The sequence below is a fragment of the Gavia stellata genome, chromosome 4, assembly GCF_030936135.1.
Source record: "Gavia stellata isolate bGavSte3 chromosome 4, bGavSte3.hap2, whole genome shotgun sequence".
NCBI lineage: Eukaryota > Metazoa > Chordata > Aves > Gaviiformes > Gaviidae > Gavia > Gavia stellata.
Genome location: NC_082597.1, coordinates 84282135 through 84298760, shown reverse-complemented (window position 1 = coordinate 84298760; position 16626 = coordinate 84282135). Strand labels below are relative to the sequence as shown.

At 48.1% G+C, this 16626-nt stretch overlaps 1 protein-coding gene across 1 annotated transcript in view; it reads left to right on the top strand.

Moving 5' to 3' along the window:
• LOC104257245 (alpha-2-macroglobulin-like protein 1) overlaps positions 1-16626 on the top strand; it is a 37837-nt gene that overhangs the window by 4696 nt on the left and 16515 nt on the right. Inside the window, 22 exon segments of the mRNA XM_059816732.1 lie at positions 329-416; positions 792-906; positions 1413-1521; positions 2352-2461; positions 3255-3419; positions 4302-4415; positions 4418-4522; positions 5404-5467; positions 5991-6136; positions 6707-6853; positions 8226-8399; positions 9990-10095; positions 10560-10668; positions 10762-10818; positions 10820-10979; positions 11185-11311; positions 11435-11556; positions 11728-11779; positions 12101-12184; positions 12750-12926; positions 15616-15697; positions 15795-15951. Coding sequence (XP_059672715.1) covers positions 329-416; positions 792-906; positions 1413-1521; positions 2352-2461; positions 3255-3419; positions 4302-4415; positions 4418-4522; positions 5404-5467; positions 5991-6136; positions 6707-6853; positions 8226-8399; positions 9990-10095; positions 10560-10668; positions 10762-10818; positions 10820-10979; positions 11185-11311; positions 11435-11556; positions 11728-11779; positions 12101-12184; positions 12750-12926; positions 15616-15697; positions 15795-15951 — 2570 coding nt within the window.

Below are 16626 nucleotides of genomic sequence, written 5' to 3'. Positions count from 1 at the left end.
CAGCAATGGCATCATGCCTTAGTCTCATCCAGTTGCAGCGATGTAGGTAAGGACAAAACCCTGTGCTGTTTAAAATGTTTATGCTTGACTGAGCTGGAGTGCAAAGCAGTCCTGCATGCAATTGTAGCAGCAAATAGAGGGTGGTGTGGCTGAAGGGAGTAACACCTATTGCAACATAGCGATGAATCACTGGGGACAGTACTGTCTTCCCCCCCCCCCCCCCCCCCCCCCCCCCGCCCCGGTCTGGACTGCAGCTACAACAGAACTTACAGTCAGTCATACTCAGTATTGCTTTTTTTTCTCCCTTCATGTCTTCCTCACTTCCAAGCAATGCTGAAAAAATTTGAAATAAAGATTGAGCACCCTCTGTTTATCACTACAGTGGATGAGGAATTTCAGGTGAAGGTCTGTGGCAAGTGAGTACATGATACCGTTGTGATCTCTGGCCTGTGGCTCCACAATCACCTCCAGATTGCCCATAGCCAAGAAGTGGCCTTCCAGTGTGATGTTCTTGATTACCCTGTAGTTGGGGGAGCCAGACCACTCTCTGGAACGGGCTCCTTCTCATACCTGGTCATTTACTGTGAGGCTGAAAGACACTAAGGATGGTGGGTATAGTGGGTGGAGAGGGATGCAAACAGATCTTAAGGGACGAGCTGAAGTTCCTGAGCAAACAAGTGCAAAACTCTTCCAGGCTCCACTTCCCCCCAATGTGGGTGGGGGGTGGCCTGGATCAATACTTCTGCTGAAGCAGCCAGTCTTCACGTGAATGTTTCTCCCCGTTGACACAGGTACACTTATGGGAAGCCCACTCAAGGAGAAATATATATTACTTTTATCACATTACCCCAGTTCTTGGAAGGCAATTTATCGAGTTCTACTGAGATGAGGAAGCAAAACAGCTGGGTAGGTGAACAAATAGGAGAGTGGAAAGTATAACCTGCTGGAAATGTATGTCTGTCCCCTTAACCTGCCTTGATGCACCTCTGATGTGCACATGGCCACGTCACAGAGATGGTCATGACTGGAAAGCCACACTGTCAGGCTTTATTCATCAGGGCCATACAGTTTCAGGGAGGAGGTTAGCTTTAGCTCAGGTGAAGACACTCATGCTCTTTCAGCTGCAGGATCTGGGCTTAATCTAGTCTCCCGAGTTTGCCTGTGACATAATTAACCCTCATGTGACTTGCCTGAAGCCACTTTCTGCCACTTTTTTGGTGACTGTTTAATCCAAGCATGTTGATTTTCTTCTCTGGCTAAGGTATCCATGATGGGTTTCTGCAGTTACAGGTTTTTGAGCTTCCATCTGTTCCACAAGTATTTGGAAATACAGGATTGCCCAGCATCTATGGAACAGTTCATCTTCCTCCACACCATGCTCTTTCTCTCTGTTCACATCTCTCTTTCTGCAGACAAACAAGAATGGCTGCACTACTTTTACAGTGAAGGCAAAGACTCTGGAATTAAATGAAATGGACAGCTACATAATTGTGATAGGAGAAATGGTGGAAGATGGAACAGGTACTGGAGAATATGTGAAGCGTTCTCTTCCTTGCAGGCAACATCTTTGGTTTTGACCTTTCTGCAGCAGTTAATTTCCTTTTGAAAAAGTAACTTGAGGGTTCCCAAGTCTTCTGGCATGATCATGGTCTCTATTCTAGTACCTCTTCCATCTATTATCATCAGATTTCCTAAGCTTCCCCACCCTTCACCTCCACTAGCACGTATACAATTTTTAGTGATTGCCTGGACACCAAGGTTTTCCTCAGCCAGTTGCAAAGCCCTGGCGAGCTATGGAGAAGTCTGCATCAAGCCCTTACAGTCCTTGCTAATTGTAGTGAACCATCCTGGCAGGTAGTCCCACAGTCTCTCGTCCTCTCTTTTCCTAAGCCTGAGGCATGGCTGCTTATACACACTCTTGCTGTGAGGAATGTCATTCCACTCCCTTTCAGTCTGACACAATATTGACTGTAAGGAGGTAGGTTGTCAGTATCAGTGTTAACGTGCACCTAGCTCTGGCAACTGGAGGTGTCCATTGTTCAAACTGTCACACTGTGGGTGGGGTTCTTCAGGCCACTTTTAGGCATCTACAGTGTAGCTGTCTAACTAAACAGTCACCCAGCTTCTCTTTATCATCAATAAAGAGAAATAAGTACTTGCAGGGTACGATGCATCATGTCACGAAACAAAGGGCCCAGAAACATTGAGGGAATCATATCCTAGAAAAATATATTTTTCTCTCCTAAATTTAGAGGTTGTAGATGTTGTAGCTACTGTTGAAGCATCTTCTTGTCTTCTGCTTCCCTAAGAGCACTGCTAGAGTTTAACAGATTTCTTATCTCTCCACCCAGGAACAAAGACTATGGAAATGGCTGAAATTCCTATTGCGACAAGAATGAAGTCTATAGAGTTTATCAACCTCCATTCATTCTACAAATGTGGACTACCATACACAGGGAAGGTAACACCCATGGATCCCCTCTCTGATGAGAATACATCATAGGTCTAATCTTCTGTAGGCAGAAAGCAACAATCTCCAGGAAAATAAGTGCTGCTCTGCTGGTACCCAGGAACTATGAGTGAAGCCTCCTGTAGAAGCTATTTCTTCTCCTCCCCCTAACATATTATATTCCCTGGACAGGAATTCTGGGACCAGCTGCAGTCTCTGGAGGCTTCCCCAGGAGCTCCTGAAAACTAGTCTGTGCAATAAAAGGCATATGGGATGGGGGTGGCGTTGGCAGGGAACTAACATTCCCTTTGGATTAAATGCTCATGGTAACTTGGCAGAAATCACTAAAGCCTTGTATATCAGTTTAGTGGCAGTCATTTCTGACTCAAGTCCCCTGGGTGATGCTAGGACTGCAGTCCCATTGGAGCTAGAAACTCTTTCACCTGGGCCAGTGCTAACCCTTCAGGAGGGCAAGGAACAGCAAGAGTCAAGTTGCTGGAGACAAGACTGTTTCTGATTGTCAAGGATCCTGCAGCATTGTCCAAGAAAAAGCTCAGGATCTGAGGAAATCACCTTTTTTTCCCCCAGTATAGGTGTCTCACTTGTCTGCACTACCATTTATTTCTAGTCCTGAACAGCTGCACATTGTTGGTTTTGTGTATTTATCACACTTTTGTTTGGATCCTTCCAACCTGAAAGCTAGAAGGGCTGAGGAAGCCCAATGATAGAAACCATTAATATTAAGCACTGTCAGTGCCTCAGAGTGTGGCACAACAGGGTATTAACTTCCTCCCCTTCTCTGCAGATGTTCTGCCACAGTGATGAGTCTCCCCTCAGAAATGAAACGGTCTACCTAACAGTTGACATCAACGATGAGGAGACACACCTGTCATTCCTCACAGATGAGAATGGGGAAGTCCACTTCTCACTGGATACCACCAGCTGGAACAGCGCGCTGGTTTCTCTGAAGGTGAGCATCAGCCGCAGAAAAAGGAGGATAAAGTGAAGGTAGACTGAGGAAAGGGAAAGAAAGTGGAAGAAATCTGAGGAAGAAATCTGATCTCATTTGACTGTATCTGTAGAAGCGTCTTTAATTACTCTCCAGTGCCATCTCCTCAGGGAAGATGGAGGTTGTGCTGCAAAAGTTCAGCCAAACAGTCACCAAAGGTGCTCTGCTGTCCTGAGCTGGAGCATGATCCTAATCTTTTGTATCCCCCCCCCCCCCCTCACCTTCCTTTGACTCCACTAAAAACATCTGTTAATCTGAATACTTCCTTGGAGGAAATCTCCCTTTTCTCCACTCCGGGATGTGTTGGAGGTGGCTCAGCAAAACCGGCAGTTGACACCCGTCTCCGTTGAGCTCCACTTCCAGGGGCTGCCCTTGCCCTGCAGCAGTACGTAGCTTGTCCAGGCTCAGCTTGGCAGGTAGCTGCTCTTGACCTCCCTTTCAATACCAGACCTTGAAGCACTTGGCTTCTTCACCTCACAACTTCTGATCCTACACCTGGAGCTCATTGTTACCAGCCTGGCAGTACACCCATCTTCCCACTACCTGCATTCCTGCAGCTGATGTGGGATTCATGCCCAAGCAGTACGATCTCCTACTGCCATCCAGTTCGCAGAGACTGGAACTATTGTTCCAGGTGTTTTTCCCTGAGACTCGAGTCTAAAACTTCCTAAGAGAAAGTCTCATAAGACACTTTAAAATGACATTTAAACAAAAGAATATTTTAAGCATACAGATGCGAGGTCTGCCATCAGCTCAGGTAATAACTTAGTGTTTTCAGCAGGTGTACAAGCTCCCTTGTATCACTTGATACTGATTGCCAGCTCATGTTTTTGTGCTCTGAAGGGTACCTACAACCTTGGAAATGACAATCACGCAGGAGTCGAGGATAGCTTCCACTGGCTGAAACCTTTCTACTCTGAGAGCAACAGCTTCCTTGAGATCAAGGCCAGGAATGATGGAATGATGTGATGCCCTGTGATCAAGAGCAGGAAGTGCAAGTGGATTATATCCTTGACTGGAATAAACTCAGCTCTGAAGCAGACCACATTGATTTCTACTACTTGGTGAGCACAGAAGACAGCTGAATCTCAGGGCAAGATTATGCTTGCTGGCATTTTACCCTTTTCTCACAGCACATAGATGCTGACGGGAAAGGGTAAGCTACTCCCAGGCCAGTATAAGTCAGTATGTGAGTTCTGTTCTGCTCAAACCTCCTGTTTTCCAGTTCCTGGACCTGCTCCTAAACCCCCAGCTGCTTTGCTTTGTTAGGAGTGCCTTGACCTAAGCTTGGGTGATAGATGCCTGCCATTCACCCTACTTTCTGTTATGTTCATATGGGTGGCAGTGGAAGGCTAGCCTGGTTTCTGCCCAGCAGGTATGCCCCACACTTCCATCTGTGTCTGGGGCAATCCGTCTGTGAACTAAGTGGCAACCTCCGGGGCAGCTGACCTCCTCTGGGCTGTATATTTACAGGAAAAGGCTTGAAATTGCACAGGGCCTTGATGCACTCCAGAGGTACATAATCACGTTTTGATGAAGTCCACTTTCAAAAAAGTGCATCCAAAGCAAGAGTGTGACTACAGCCTAGCTGAGAGGTTACGAGTATCTTGGTTACTGAATTGGGCTCATTCGTACGGTCAAAAAGTACTATATCCTAGTAATGTGAAGATCAGAGTTCACTGGGGCTTAAGAGCAGCTGCTCCTAGCTCCAGACGTACCTCTGGCTTTGCAAGTGGCCACGTCTTCTCATTGCCTAACCAACACCTCTCAAGTCCCTTCTCAACTATGCTATCACCATCTCTGCTGCAGAGCTCTTTAGGTCATGTCCTGCCAGCGGAGCTTCTGTGACAACATTTGTCAGACTTCCTTCTCTCTTCTTTTGTTCTTTTCCCACTCATGCTGTCAGAATTCAGGCCCTTGAATGGCTCTTCTCTTTGCTCTTCAGGTGATAGCAAAAGGCAAGATCCTTTTCAGTGGAGAGAAGCAGGTGCCAATTATACAGCATGAGAGTGAGTAGAAATGCATGAAGTGCCGTGCCTCATAACATACACCAGAAAACTGTGACCTGTCTCCAGTGACAATCTCTGCAGGTGTTATTCTTATCCACAAGTGGGAGCTACTGAACTGAGTTCTTAGTGGTAGTCCACCTCATTAAACCAACACAATCTCCTCTCATGTTGGTTCGGTGTCCTTCTAGTCGATTGTCCTTCTCCTGCCTTGTCTAATCGATCTAATATCCAACCTTATGACTTTGCTGCTAGCTTGTGCCTTTGGAGAAGATATAAAATTTGTGTAGCTTGCCTGTTTATCTAAGGTGGAATAGGGAAGAGGAATATTTTTGCCAAACTTGAGCCAAAGAAGTGGCCAGTATCCTGGGTTTATTGTTAATCTGTGACAGTGTCTGTGTGGGATGTTCTTATCTGCAGGTAGGAATTACTAAATTCCCTCGTTCAATTCTTATTGCGTGTCCTACCCCAACGAGCTGACGCAATTGAGTGCTTTCCCTCTCTTCCTTGCTGCTATCTTGTGCAGATCTGCAGGGCTCCTTCTCATTGACTCTGACTGTTGGCAATGACTTCCTGCCTGACATCAAGCTTCTAGTGTATGCAGTCTTCTTGGATGGAGAGGTGGTGGCTGATGTGGAAGAGTTTCAAGTAGAAAAGTGCTTTAGACACAAGGTGAGTAGAAACACAAGGAGTGCGATAGCATCATTGATGTGCTCTGGCCTGCTGTGGTTCCTGGTCCTGTTTTATCCTCAGCCAAGTGGTGTAAGCTGGATACACACCAAAACAGGTGCCCAGTATTTTTGTTTGGGAAACAAAACAGGTAACCTCCTTCTTCCCTGAATTCCTAGTCTTGCCCTCCTCAACACCGACCGGCAAGCCTTTCACAAGGAGTAAACCAGGCCCCCTTGAACTCTGTTTTCTCCCCCCATTCCCCATGACTGACTTGGGAACACACTGTCCTCCATGTTCTCCCTAACACAGAAGAGAAGCCTGCCTGCTTACCTCCCTGTGGTAGCTCTGGATCAGAGGGTGGTGGATGTGTGGTGGTAGGTGAATTCTGGCTGGGCGGTGCGCATCGCAGCCCCTGTAACCTTCCCAATGGGTTTCCAGGAGAGCCTGGCTCAGCATCTCAGCCCCCTTCCCTACCTTATTCTCTGTCTTTCCCTCTGCTGCCCAGACATCTAAGAGTCACAGGGTCCCACTCTCCAATGCTAAGCCCCCTGACCCTGTCTTCTTTTGCAGGTGGCACTGGACTTCTCACACAAGGAGGAAGTCCGGGGATCAGAAGTCAGTCTGGAGCTCAAGGCTGCTCCAGGGTCCTTGTGCTCTGTCCAAGCTGTTGACAAGAGTGTCCTCCTGAAGGAGAACAATACCCTAACAGCAAACGCAGTGAGTGCAGCCTGTGGTGACCAACCCACTAGTGTCTGCCTGCCTTCTGCTTTCTGTCTCCGTTGCGCTGGTGGGAGGAAGCCCATAGTTTGTCCCAGGATGTGGCTGCAGTGTTAGGTGGCTGCCCTGGCATTCCCCGTCCTCGGCCTCTTCTGAGCAGTTATGTGGTGATCATGTTCCTCATGCATCAGCCCTGCACTGTGGGCCTCTGCCTGGGGAGTGGTGGACGCTGCACGGCACTGCAGGGGTAGGCGGGGAGAGCAGCTTCAGAGAGATGCTGGTGCTTTCCGCCTGGAGGGAGAGTGCTTGGCAGCTTTCACAGAATCACAGAATCATTAAGGTTGGAAAAGACCTGTAAGATCATCAAGTCCAACCATCAACCCAACACCACCATGCCCACTAAACCATGTCCCGCAGTACCACGTCTACACGTTCCTTGAACACCTCCAGTGATGGTGACTCCACCACCGCCCTTGGCAGCCTGGGCATCCTTACATCCACATGTCTCTCTGCTGTTTCATCTTCCACCAGGCAGTGAGGCTAAACATTTGAAACTGAATTTTGCCCCAGTAGGGTCCTCCCATCCCTCTGCCCCAAACATTGCTGACTTATAACTGTATGACAGATCAGGCTGAGCACCTGAGCAGTTCTTTACAAAACAGTAGCTAGAGGTCAGCACCCAGTGCACACAGTGTCTGGTGAAAGTGGTCAGGGTTTTGTCGGCATCCAGGTGCATTTTGAGAATCTAGAAGGGTTGAAGGAACTTACCTTAAAGCAGTCCTGTGTTTCAGAGGAATGAATTTAAGACTTAGAACAAAAATACTACAAGAACTGAAAATCCTAACATAATTCCACAATGTATACCAGAGATAATACACATGTATATGCCTCATGCGAAGTTGTAAGTTATAGCAGGCCAGCCTGTTACAAAAAGTTTCACCAAATCCAGGGGGACTTGCTGCACCTGTAGATAGGACCCACAGTGTGGTCTGGTGTTCCATTTCACAGGAATGCTGTTCTAGGGCAGAGCACTTACATCATCTGCTAACAGGTATACAAAGTAGTAATCATTAAACATGTAAGTAAGTCAGATGTGCCAATGCCTTGTGCTCAAACTGAATCACGCATTTTATCCTAATCTTGCACCCTAGAGTTAAAAGGCTTGAACTGTCAGAGGTGAAAGTCTGCAGACTAAAAGCTACTTGCTTTCCACTCCTTGGGCTTTGTGTCCTTTAGTATAAGCTGAGCCAGTGCCAACTTCCTCAACTGCGAAGCTTTACGAAGTATAATAGAGGGCTACAATCCAAATATTTGACCCATACGCATGTTTGTTGGCCAGTTCCTTACGAAGACCTTTGTTTTCCCATTGCAGCTCTATGAGAAGGTCTTTGATGACAGCTTTACAATTGGAGGACGAGGGTTCCCTTATCACTTGGAAGACTTTGAGGAGTACCCTTGTCTGCCCCAGCAGCCCAGTCTCCACAAAAAGACTCGGATGGGAGCACCATGGTACCAAAGTGATGCTGATGTCTTTAATCTGTTTAAGGTGAGTCTCTACACTTGCACCAAACTTTTCCTGAGCCAGAGGTTGTCACTATGCCATCCTGAATGCCCACAAGAATTTACTCTTCGCAAACCTCAGCTGCCCTGACTTTCATTGCTACAAGTCATCTGTGCTGCCTTGTTCTTCAGTGTAGTCACACTCATTTGAGGACTATGGGGAAAGATGAAACTCATGAGTAAGCATAGTGCAAACCACCTGATTAGAGAAAGACAGTGTAAAAATGCAAAGACAGTGTAAAAAAATAAACTTAGTTTAGGCCATCATACCTACAAAGAGGGGGTGGCAAGAATATCCCAGTAAGACCTGAGCTCCTCACCATATTTTGACTCATTGCTGTTTGGCTATAGTACTATTTGCAAACTTCTTTACTCTGTGCTTCACTGAGTCGCTTCTTGCTTCTCCTCAAAGCAGTTTTAATAAAAAGAAGTCCTTCACAATTTGGCTTTATAGCTGACTGTCAAGACAAATGATGAAATAAGCTAATCTGCTAACAAGTGCAATAGCCAGAAAAAGATTAACAACATGTCCGCTAACTGAAACCCAAGCAGTGCTGCTTCTCACAGAATGCTGGTTAAAGAATTACATGCAAGTAAAAGCACCTCAAAATAGAAGAGGGTAACAACACCCTGAAAACAAACCAAAATGGATTCTGAGTTGCATGGGCTTCTCAGGCTGACAGAACTCTAGCTTTCAAATACAGAGCCTAATTCCCCGCAAAGGCACGGTACTCTGCTGTATTCTGGATGCTTACTGCTAGACTGTGTTGGATGCTAGTTAGAGATCCCACTGCTTCTCAGCTATTAGTGATCCTGTAACAGAGGACTGTCCTGTAACATAGGACTAAGCCCGCAGGCATATACAGCCTCCACAGAAAGGGTGAGGGCCCATACTCTCCATGAAGGGTTTTGGCACTTCAGGAAGGCAGAAGAGTTCTCAGTGACTTGCAGACCATTAAATCAAAGCAAGGATTGCTCACAGGATCAAATGCGTTCTGTCAGTGCAATGATGTCATCTTCTCAGTCCATGCACAAGGGTGCATTCCATCCAGTGTTTCCACCTTGTGAAGCACAAGCCCTGAGAGTCTGAATCTCACCCAGACAAAAGCAGAATCCATACTAAGTTGTGACCGAGTTGTCCATCAGTTTTCTAAGCCAGGACTGGTACTAACCTGTGTAAGAACGGTTGTGCGTGAACAGCCGGTCAGATCTTTCCATTCTAAAACTGTGCAGAGATTTAAAGTTCAGAATTTTTTTCTCTGGAGTTTTTCATGGGATATATGGTGTTTGACTGTCTCATTGTTAGGGTTAGGCATATGAAGGATGGATCTTGTTGAAATTTACTTTTTGAGAAGGAATAATTGGCCCCACTATTCCCCAGAAGCTGGTTTCCATTCCTCATGCACTGCCCAGAGTCTGAGCCTGTAAGTCTACGCATATGTATATAAACAAGCAGCATTTTAAGGTGTTTCAGCTACCACCAGCCCCCTTATGAAACCTGCTATCATGAGATATTTTCAAGATTTCTTGTTCCCTTTTATTTATCATTGATTTACTCTCTTCATTGTTTTCCCAGATGTTGCGCATGAAAATATTAACCAATACTAGAATCAAGAAACCAGTTTCCTGTATGCGACCAGGCTTCGAGAAAAAGATGTATTCTGGAAAAGTCAATGTTGTTGGTAAGGAATGGACACGTCCATCTCCTTGACTGAAGGGGCTCTCCTCTCCCAGTTCTGGCCTGCCTGCATCTGAGACGGCTGACTTCCATCTTGCTGTGTTTCTTGTTTGTGTATGAGAGGAACAGAGCTTGTGTCCAACTCAGTGGACCCGGTTTATAAATCACAGATAAAAGCTCAGATCTCTATGCTTGGCTGTCCCTGTGTTTTGTGCTCTTCACAGAAAATGTAGCGTGCTCTCCACCAGCACTTTCACAGATAATTTGAAAGAGTGCGACTGCATTCGAGCATGCTGTCTCCCCCTGGATCCAGACCAGATCAGATTCTCACTGAAAAGCCAACTTTGTCCACTCCTGTTCTGTGTCATAAAGCATTTACGGTTTGTGTTGGATCACCTGTGAATGAAGAACTAATTTCACCTGTAGCTACATGTGCTGTTTTCTGAGGTATTGCTGGCTTTTCCGCAGAAAATCATGTTGGCCATGGTGATTCTGCACCTCGCTCTGATAACACGAAGAAGCCAAAACCACGGACACTTTTCCCAGAGACCTGGATTTGGGATTTGGTCTCTGTCGGGTTGGTAACAGCCTCTACCCGCCCTACCCAGAGAGATCCCCTGGAGACTTCTGACTGCTTCTGAGCAAGTTCTCCTCTCTCTTCCTGCTGTAGGGACGAGGGACAAGTGTCTCTCCAAGTTGCTCTACCTGACACCATCACAGAATGGAACCTTCTGTGTTGCCGGTACTGGCTTTGGGTTCTCGCCTCTGACCACTCTTAGGGTCTTCCAGCCTTTCTTTGTGGATCTGTCACTGCCGTACTCCGTGATCCAAGGAGAGACTTTCAGCCTAAAAGCCACTGTCTTCAACTACCTCAAGGACTGTATCCAGGTCAGTATTCCCCCAGTTACACACCTCTGTTGGAGCAAAACCTTGAGCCCAAAGGCAAGCTATGAGCTCCTCAGGAGCCCTAGATACTGGCACCTGGGCCACAAAACACAGCCTCGCACTTCATGACCCATAGTGTTTGCTCCTTTCTGCTGTGCCTGGTACTAACATTATGCCAATGCGTGCTTGCACACCCCACCGCACTCAGGTGCGCACCACTCTCACAGAGACCCCAGAACTAAAGGTGGATGCCTGTCCGGACTGCCGGTTCACCAGCTGCCTCTGTGCCAACGAAGTAAAAACCTTTGAGTGGAACATGACGGCTGTCAGGCTGGGTGAGGCTGAGCAGAGGGAGGAATGGAGGGGTGGAATTTGCCTACCTCTGCACGTCTGGTTCCGATGCTCGTCAGAGCTGTCTGCTGCAAGCGCTCAGCGACCTGCCCGTGTGCTCCCTGCAGGCAAAGTGAACGTCACTGTGAGCAGCGTGGCAGAAGATTCACATGATTTGTGTGATAACAGGATTGCTGTGACACCTTTGCAAGGGGAGAGAGACATGGTGATAAAACCTCTGCTTGTGAAGGTTAGTCACACCTCGGGGTGGAGAAACCTGGGGGTAGTGGGTCATCCCAGAGGCAGTTAGCAAGATGCTAAGAGGAGGTTTAGCCCCTTGTTGGAAGCAGACAGGCCTGCTGAGGCATGGTGACTTCCCTTCCTGCCTTCCCTATCTGAACTACTCTTTCTCCATCTGCAGCCAGGAGGTGTCCTACAAGAGAAGACCCAAAACGCCTTTCTCTGTGCCGCAGGTATGGGACAAAAATCCCTGACTGCTATTGCTCATAAGAGCAGGATGGAAGGGACAGGGCTACTGCAAATACCCAGAGGTGGGGGGAATTTGTCAGAGAGCAAGCGCTGGTGGCACCATCCCTGCCTGGGAGAACAACCACTACAGTTTGTCCATGTCTGTCTTCTACCTGGCAAAGTTGCCTGTATCGAGGCATTTGTTTGCAAGTCTCAGCTGCTGTGACTCAACGTCACACTGAGCCTCACCTGGGTCTCCTTGGGATGTTACACTCGTGTGTGATACTTCTTCCACGGCATAAATTTCTGGGTCCTGCCTTCCTCAGATAACACCATCTCCAAAGACTTCTCCCTGACGCTGCCTGTGGAAGTGCTGGAGGGATCTGGCCGAGCCACTTTCTCTGCGATTGGTGAGAAAGGCTTTCCCTGCTCTTGGGTCCCTAGTGGGAAGAGTTTGCACAATGCTTTGGCCTTAACGATGCATCGACTCAGTTCCTCATGAGATAAATGGTAAGGGTGTGATGTCGGCCTCAGAAATGTGGCTCAAGTGATCTTTTTCAATATTTATTCCTCTCATAAGGAATGATCCTGGGTGATCTCCAAGTGGCGGGTATCTCCTCTGTCACTGCCATCCACCTGAGTGAAGCAAAATCATCCCTGCAGGTTTCCACCTAGTTTGCCTCTATAATTCTTTTCCCTCCTTGATATCCACTCAGGAATGACAGCTCTCTTCACCTTTCTTCAGATCCCCTCATCTTCGCATTCCCTTCCTCCTCCCGGAACCATGACATCTTCCCTTTCTGTGCTGGCCTAATCTAGGAGGGGTCAGCAGAAATTGTCATCATCTCCATTCAGTGAGGGGCTGGCTCTTTTCCAGGATCCCAGCAGAGTTTAGAGAAGGCAGCAGTCCCTTTGATTCATACTGCTGAATGTCTGTGCTCTCCCTTTCTCCTGCCTCTCCACCTCAAACTTAAGGGGACATCATGGGCCCAGCACTTCAAAACTTAGACCAGCTGCTAGAGATGCCCTTTGGCTGTGGGGAACACAACATGGTTCAGTTTGCACCAAACATCTTCATACTCCAGTATTTGAATAAGACTAAACAACCGGACCCAGAAATTGAAGATAAAGCACTGAAATTCCTGAGAACAGGTAAACATTGTCCTTCTTCCTTCTGCAAAATGAAGGTGCTATAAATCAAGAGTGTGGGGCAGTGGTCTGGTGGGGAGGTGCAGGGCAGGAGTGGGAGCTGTGACAAAGGAAGATATCACAGAGAATAAGGGAAATGTGTCATGGAAGGAAAAGCGTGTTTCTGAAGAAGGACTTCTGTCTCTGCCTGTCATTGAGGTGCTAAGCCTGCTTTTCTGAGAAGGGTGTGGGTAATTAATGGTCTCCATCATTACGTGATGCCTGTGGTTTGTTCCCTTATCAGTCCAAGGCAGACCGAAGTCCCTTGTGGAAACAGGGCATCAGCTGCTATTAATTGGAATAAAGAGTGGCCTTCGGGGATAGATAAGAGTTTGGTAGCTTAGTGTTTTATGATTCTATGTTTTAGGACATGTATTGTGGGGGCATGTCAGCTCTGTCCAATATCATCTGAATTCAAGGCAGTGCCAGTGTCTGTGTCCCATTTTGCAATGTGCCTCACATTCCAGCCTGTCGGTCTCCTTCTCCTGCTACGCTGCAAGCTCAGCAGCCTCCCATGGATAGGATTTTAATCCCTTTTCTTCCTCCTTTCTCTCCTGTACTGTGAGATAGGACAGATATCTGGGAAAGGGGAGCATACCCAAGAGAATGCTTGCAGCAGAGGGGCGAGGTGCAGGGTGAACAGGGAGGCTGCGTGGAGGGTGGAGGAAAAGCAAACAGATACGGACAGTGTTCTGTCCTCAATGCCTTATTGCTTTCTGTATGTCCCATAAAAAGTGCTTTTTTGAGTCCCAACAGGGCTAGCAGAAGTGCTGAAAAACAAACAGGGTTTCATATTGGCTCCCTCTAGGAAAAGCCTTTCTCCTCACTCCTACGGCTATTTGCATTCACACCAAGGTGCCCGTGAGTACACCAGTATCAGTACAGGTTGCATCAGTACAGGTGAGGGGCTGACCTGCTGGAGAGCAGCTCTGTGGAAAGGGACCGGGGAGTCCTGGGGGACAACAGGATGGCCACGAGCCAGCAATGTGCCCTTGGGGCCAAGAAGGCCAATGGCATCCTGGGGTGCATCACGGAGGGTGTGGCTAGCAGGGCGAGGGAGGTTATCCTCCCCCTCTACTCTGCCCTGGTGGGGCCACGTCTGGAGTGCTGTGTCCAGTTCTGGGCTCCCTGGTTCAAGAAGGACAGGGAGCTGCTGGAGAGGGTACAGCAAAGGGCTGCGAAGATGATTAGGGGACTGGAACATCTTTCTTATGAGGAAAGGCTGAGGGACTTGGGTCTTTTTAGTCTGGAGAAGAGAAGACTGAGGAGGGATCTTATTAATGCTTTTAAATACTTAAGGGGTGGGTTCCAGGAGGATGGAGCCAGTCTTTTTTCAGTGGTGCCCAGTGACAGGACGAGAGGTAACGGGCACAAACTTGGTCATAGGAGGTTCCATCTAAACATGAGGAGGAACTTCTTTCCTTTGAGGGTGGCAGAGCACTGGAACAGGCTGCCCAGAGAGGTTGTGGAGTCTCCTCTGGAGATACTCAAAACTCGCCTGGACACGTTCCTGTGCAACCTGCTCTAGATGACCCTGCTCTGGCGGGGGGGCTGGACTAGATGATCTCCAGAGGTCCTTTCCAACCCACAGAATCACAGAATCATTAAGGCTAGAAAAGACCTGTAAGATCATCAAGTCCAACCACCAACCCAACCCCACCATGCCCACTAAACCATGTCCCACAGTGCCACGTCCACACGTTCCTTGAACACCTCCAGGGATGGTGACTCCACCACCTCCCGGGGCAGCCTCTTCCAATGCTTCAACACTCTCTCAGGAAAGACATTTTTCCCAATATACAGCCTGAACCTCTCCTGGTGCAACTTGAGGCCATTTCCTCTTGTCCTGTCGCTAGTCACTTGGGAGAAGAGACCAACACCCACCTCTCTGCAGCCCCCTTTCAGGTAGTTGTAGAGAGCGATGAGGTCTCCCCTCAGCCTCCTCTTCTCCAGACTGAACAACCCCAGCTGTCTCAACAGCTCCTCACAAGACTTATGCTCCAGACCCCTCACCAGCTTCGTTGCCCTTCTCTTGGACACACTCCAGCACCTCAATGTCCTTCTTGTAGTGAGGGGCCCAAAACTGAACACAGCGTTCGAGGTGCGGCCTCACCAGCACCGAGTACAGGGGCACCATCACCTCCCTACTCCTGCTGCCCACACTGTTTCTGATACAGGCCAGGATGGCGTTGGCCTTCTTGGCCACCTGGGCACACTGCTGGCTCATATTCAGCCGGCTGTCATCAGCACCCCCAGGTCCTTTTCCACTGGGCAGCTTTCCAGCCACTCGGCCCCCTATCATTCTATCATTCTGTGAGGGTCCCCTGGGACACGGGCAGACGTGAGAGGTGGGTGAGCACGTCACCATTCTGCAAACCAGCAGGGCAGATACCCACAGTACTTGCACACAGCAGCTCTATTAACGTAAAGCAGCCACATGGCACACTTCAGTGATGCTGTGTGACTGCTTCTTGTCACGCTGATGCTGTGGGATGCATGGGGAACTGCGAGGTGGTCGGTTTGCCTCAATGTCTCTGACAGTAAGACCTGGTGAAGTCTTTTGCTGTGAAGCCTTCTTCCCACAGCAAGGATGCAGTTTGAGATGCTACAGGCCCTCACACTGAGAGTTGTGTCCTGGCACCTGCCTTCATAGGTTACCAGCATCAGCTGCTCTACAAACACGATGATGGCTCCTACAGCGCCTTTGGGAAAGCTGACAAGCAGGGCAACACATGGTGAGTGACCAGAGTTGGCACTGTCATCCCAAACCTATTATCCTTGCTGGTTCGACTCTCGGCTGTGACATGGGATTCCTTTGTGTTCTGACCACAGGCTGACAGCTTTTGTAGCCAGGTCCTTTGGACAAGCCAGCTCTCACATTTATATCAATAAGGATCACGTGCACAATGCTCTGCTCCGGCTGCAGAAGCACCAGCTGCCCAGTGGCTGCTTCCAGAGTGTGGGGAAGGTCTTCAACAATGACTTGAAGGTATGGCTGCCAGATGTGGGAGTGGGAGTGGGAGGAACACAACGTGGGGCACAGGGTTGCTTACCCAAGCTCTTCCACTGTGCACAGTAGCACAAAAAAATGTCCCCATGGCCTAGCACAGCCAAGGCAGCTTCACAGAGCAGAATGAAAAAACATGGCCTAAAACAGCAGGTGTTTCCTCTATGTGAGTTTTTAATCTCTGCTAGGCTTTCTTCATTTTTACTCTAGCCAAAAGGCACATGGATAATTGTGCCAAGGCACTTCAATGGCACAGGGAGGAATATTTTTGTATTTTAGTGCTTGTCTAGAATTCCCTGGCTGGATTCTCCCTCTTCTTATGCCTTATGACGCACAATAGTCTCCAAATAGGCCTGACTATGTGCTCTAGTATGGCATTATCTGAAGACACGGTTGTCCCTCCACCGCCCAAAAAGTATGACTTCTCCTGGAGCCTGGCATCCCCAAAATGATCCCTGCAGTGTAGCTGGAAATGTACCAAACTCTTGGTGAACATGCCCTAGTGCTCAGGTACCAAACAGTGTACGGTATGGCAATGCTTGGGTTCATTGTCTTTGTAAAGGTAAGAATAATCCAGATTGGTCAGACTGCAAAGTCACCCATATTAAATACAAGGCAGGTTTATGAAAGAAAACAGGCTGCTATTTTAGCAAAGCA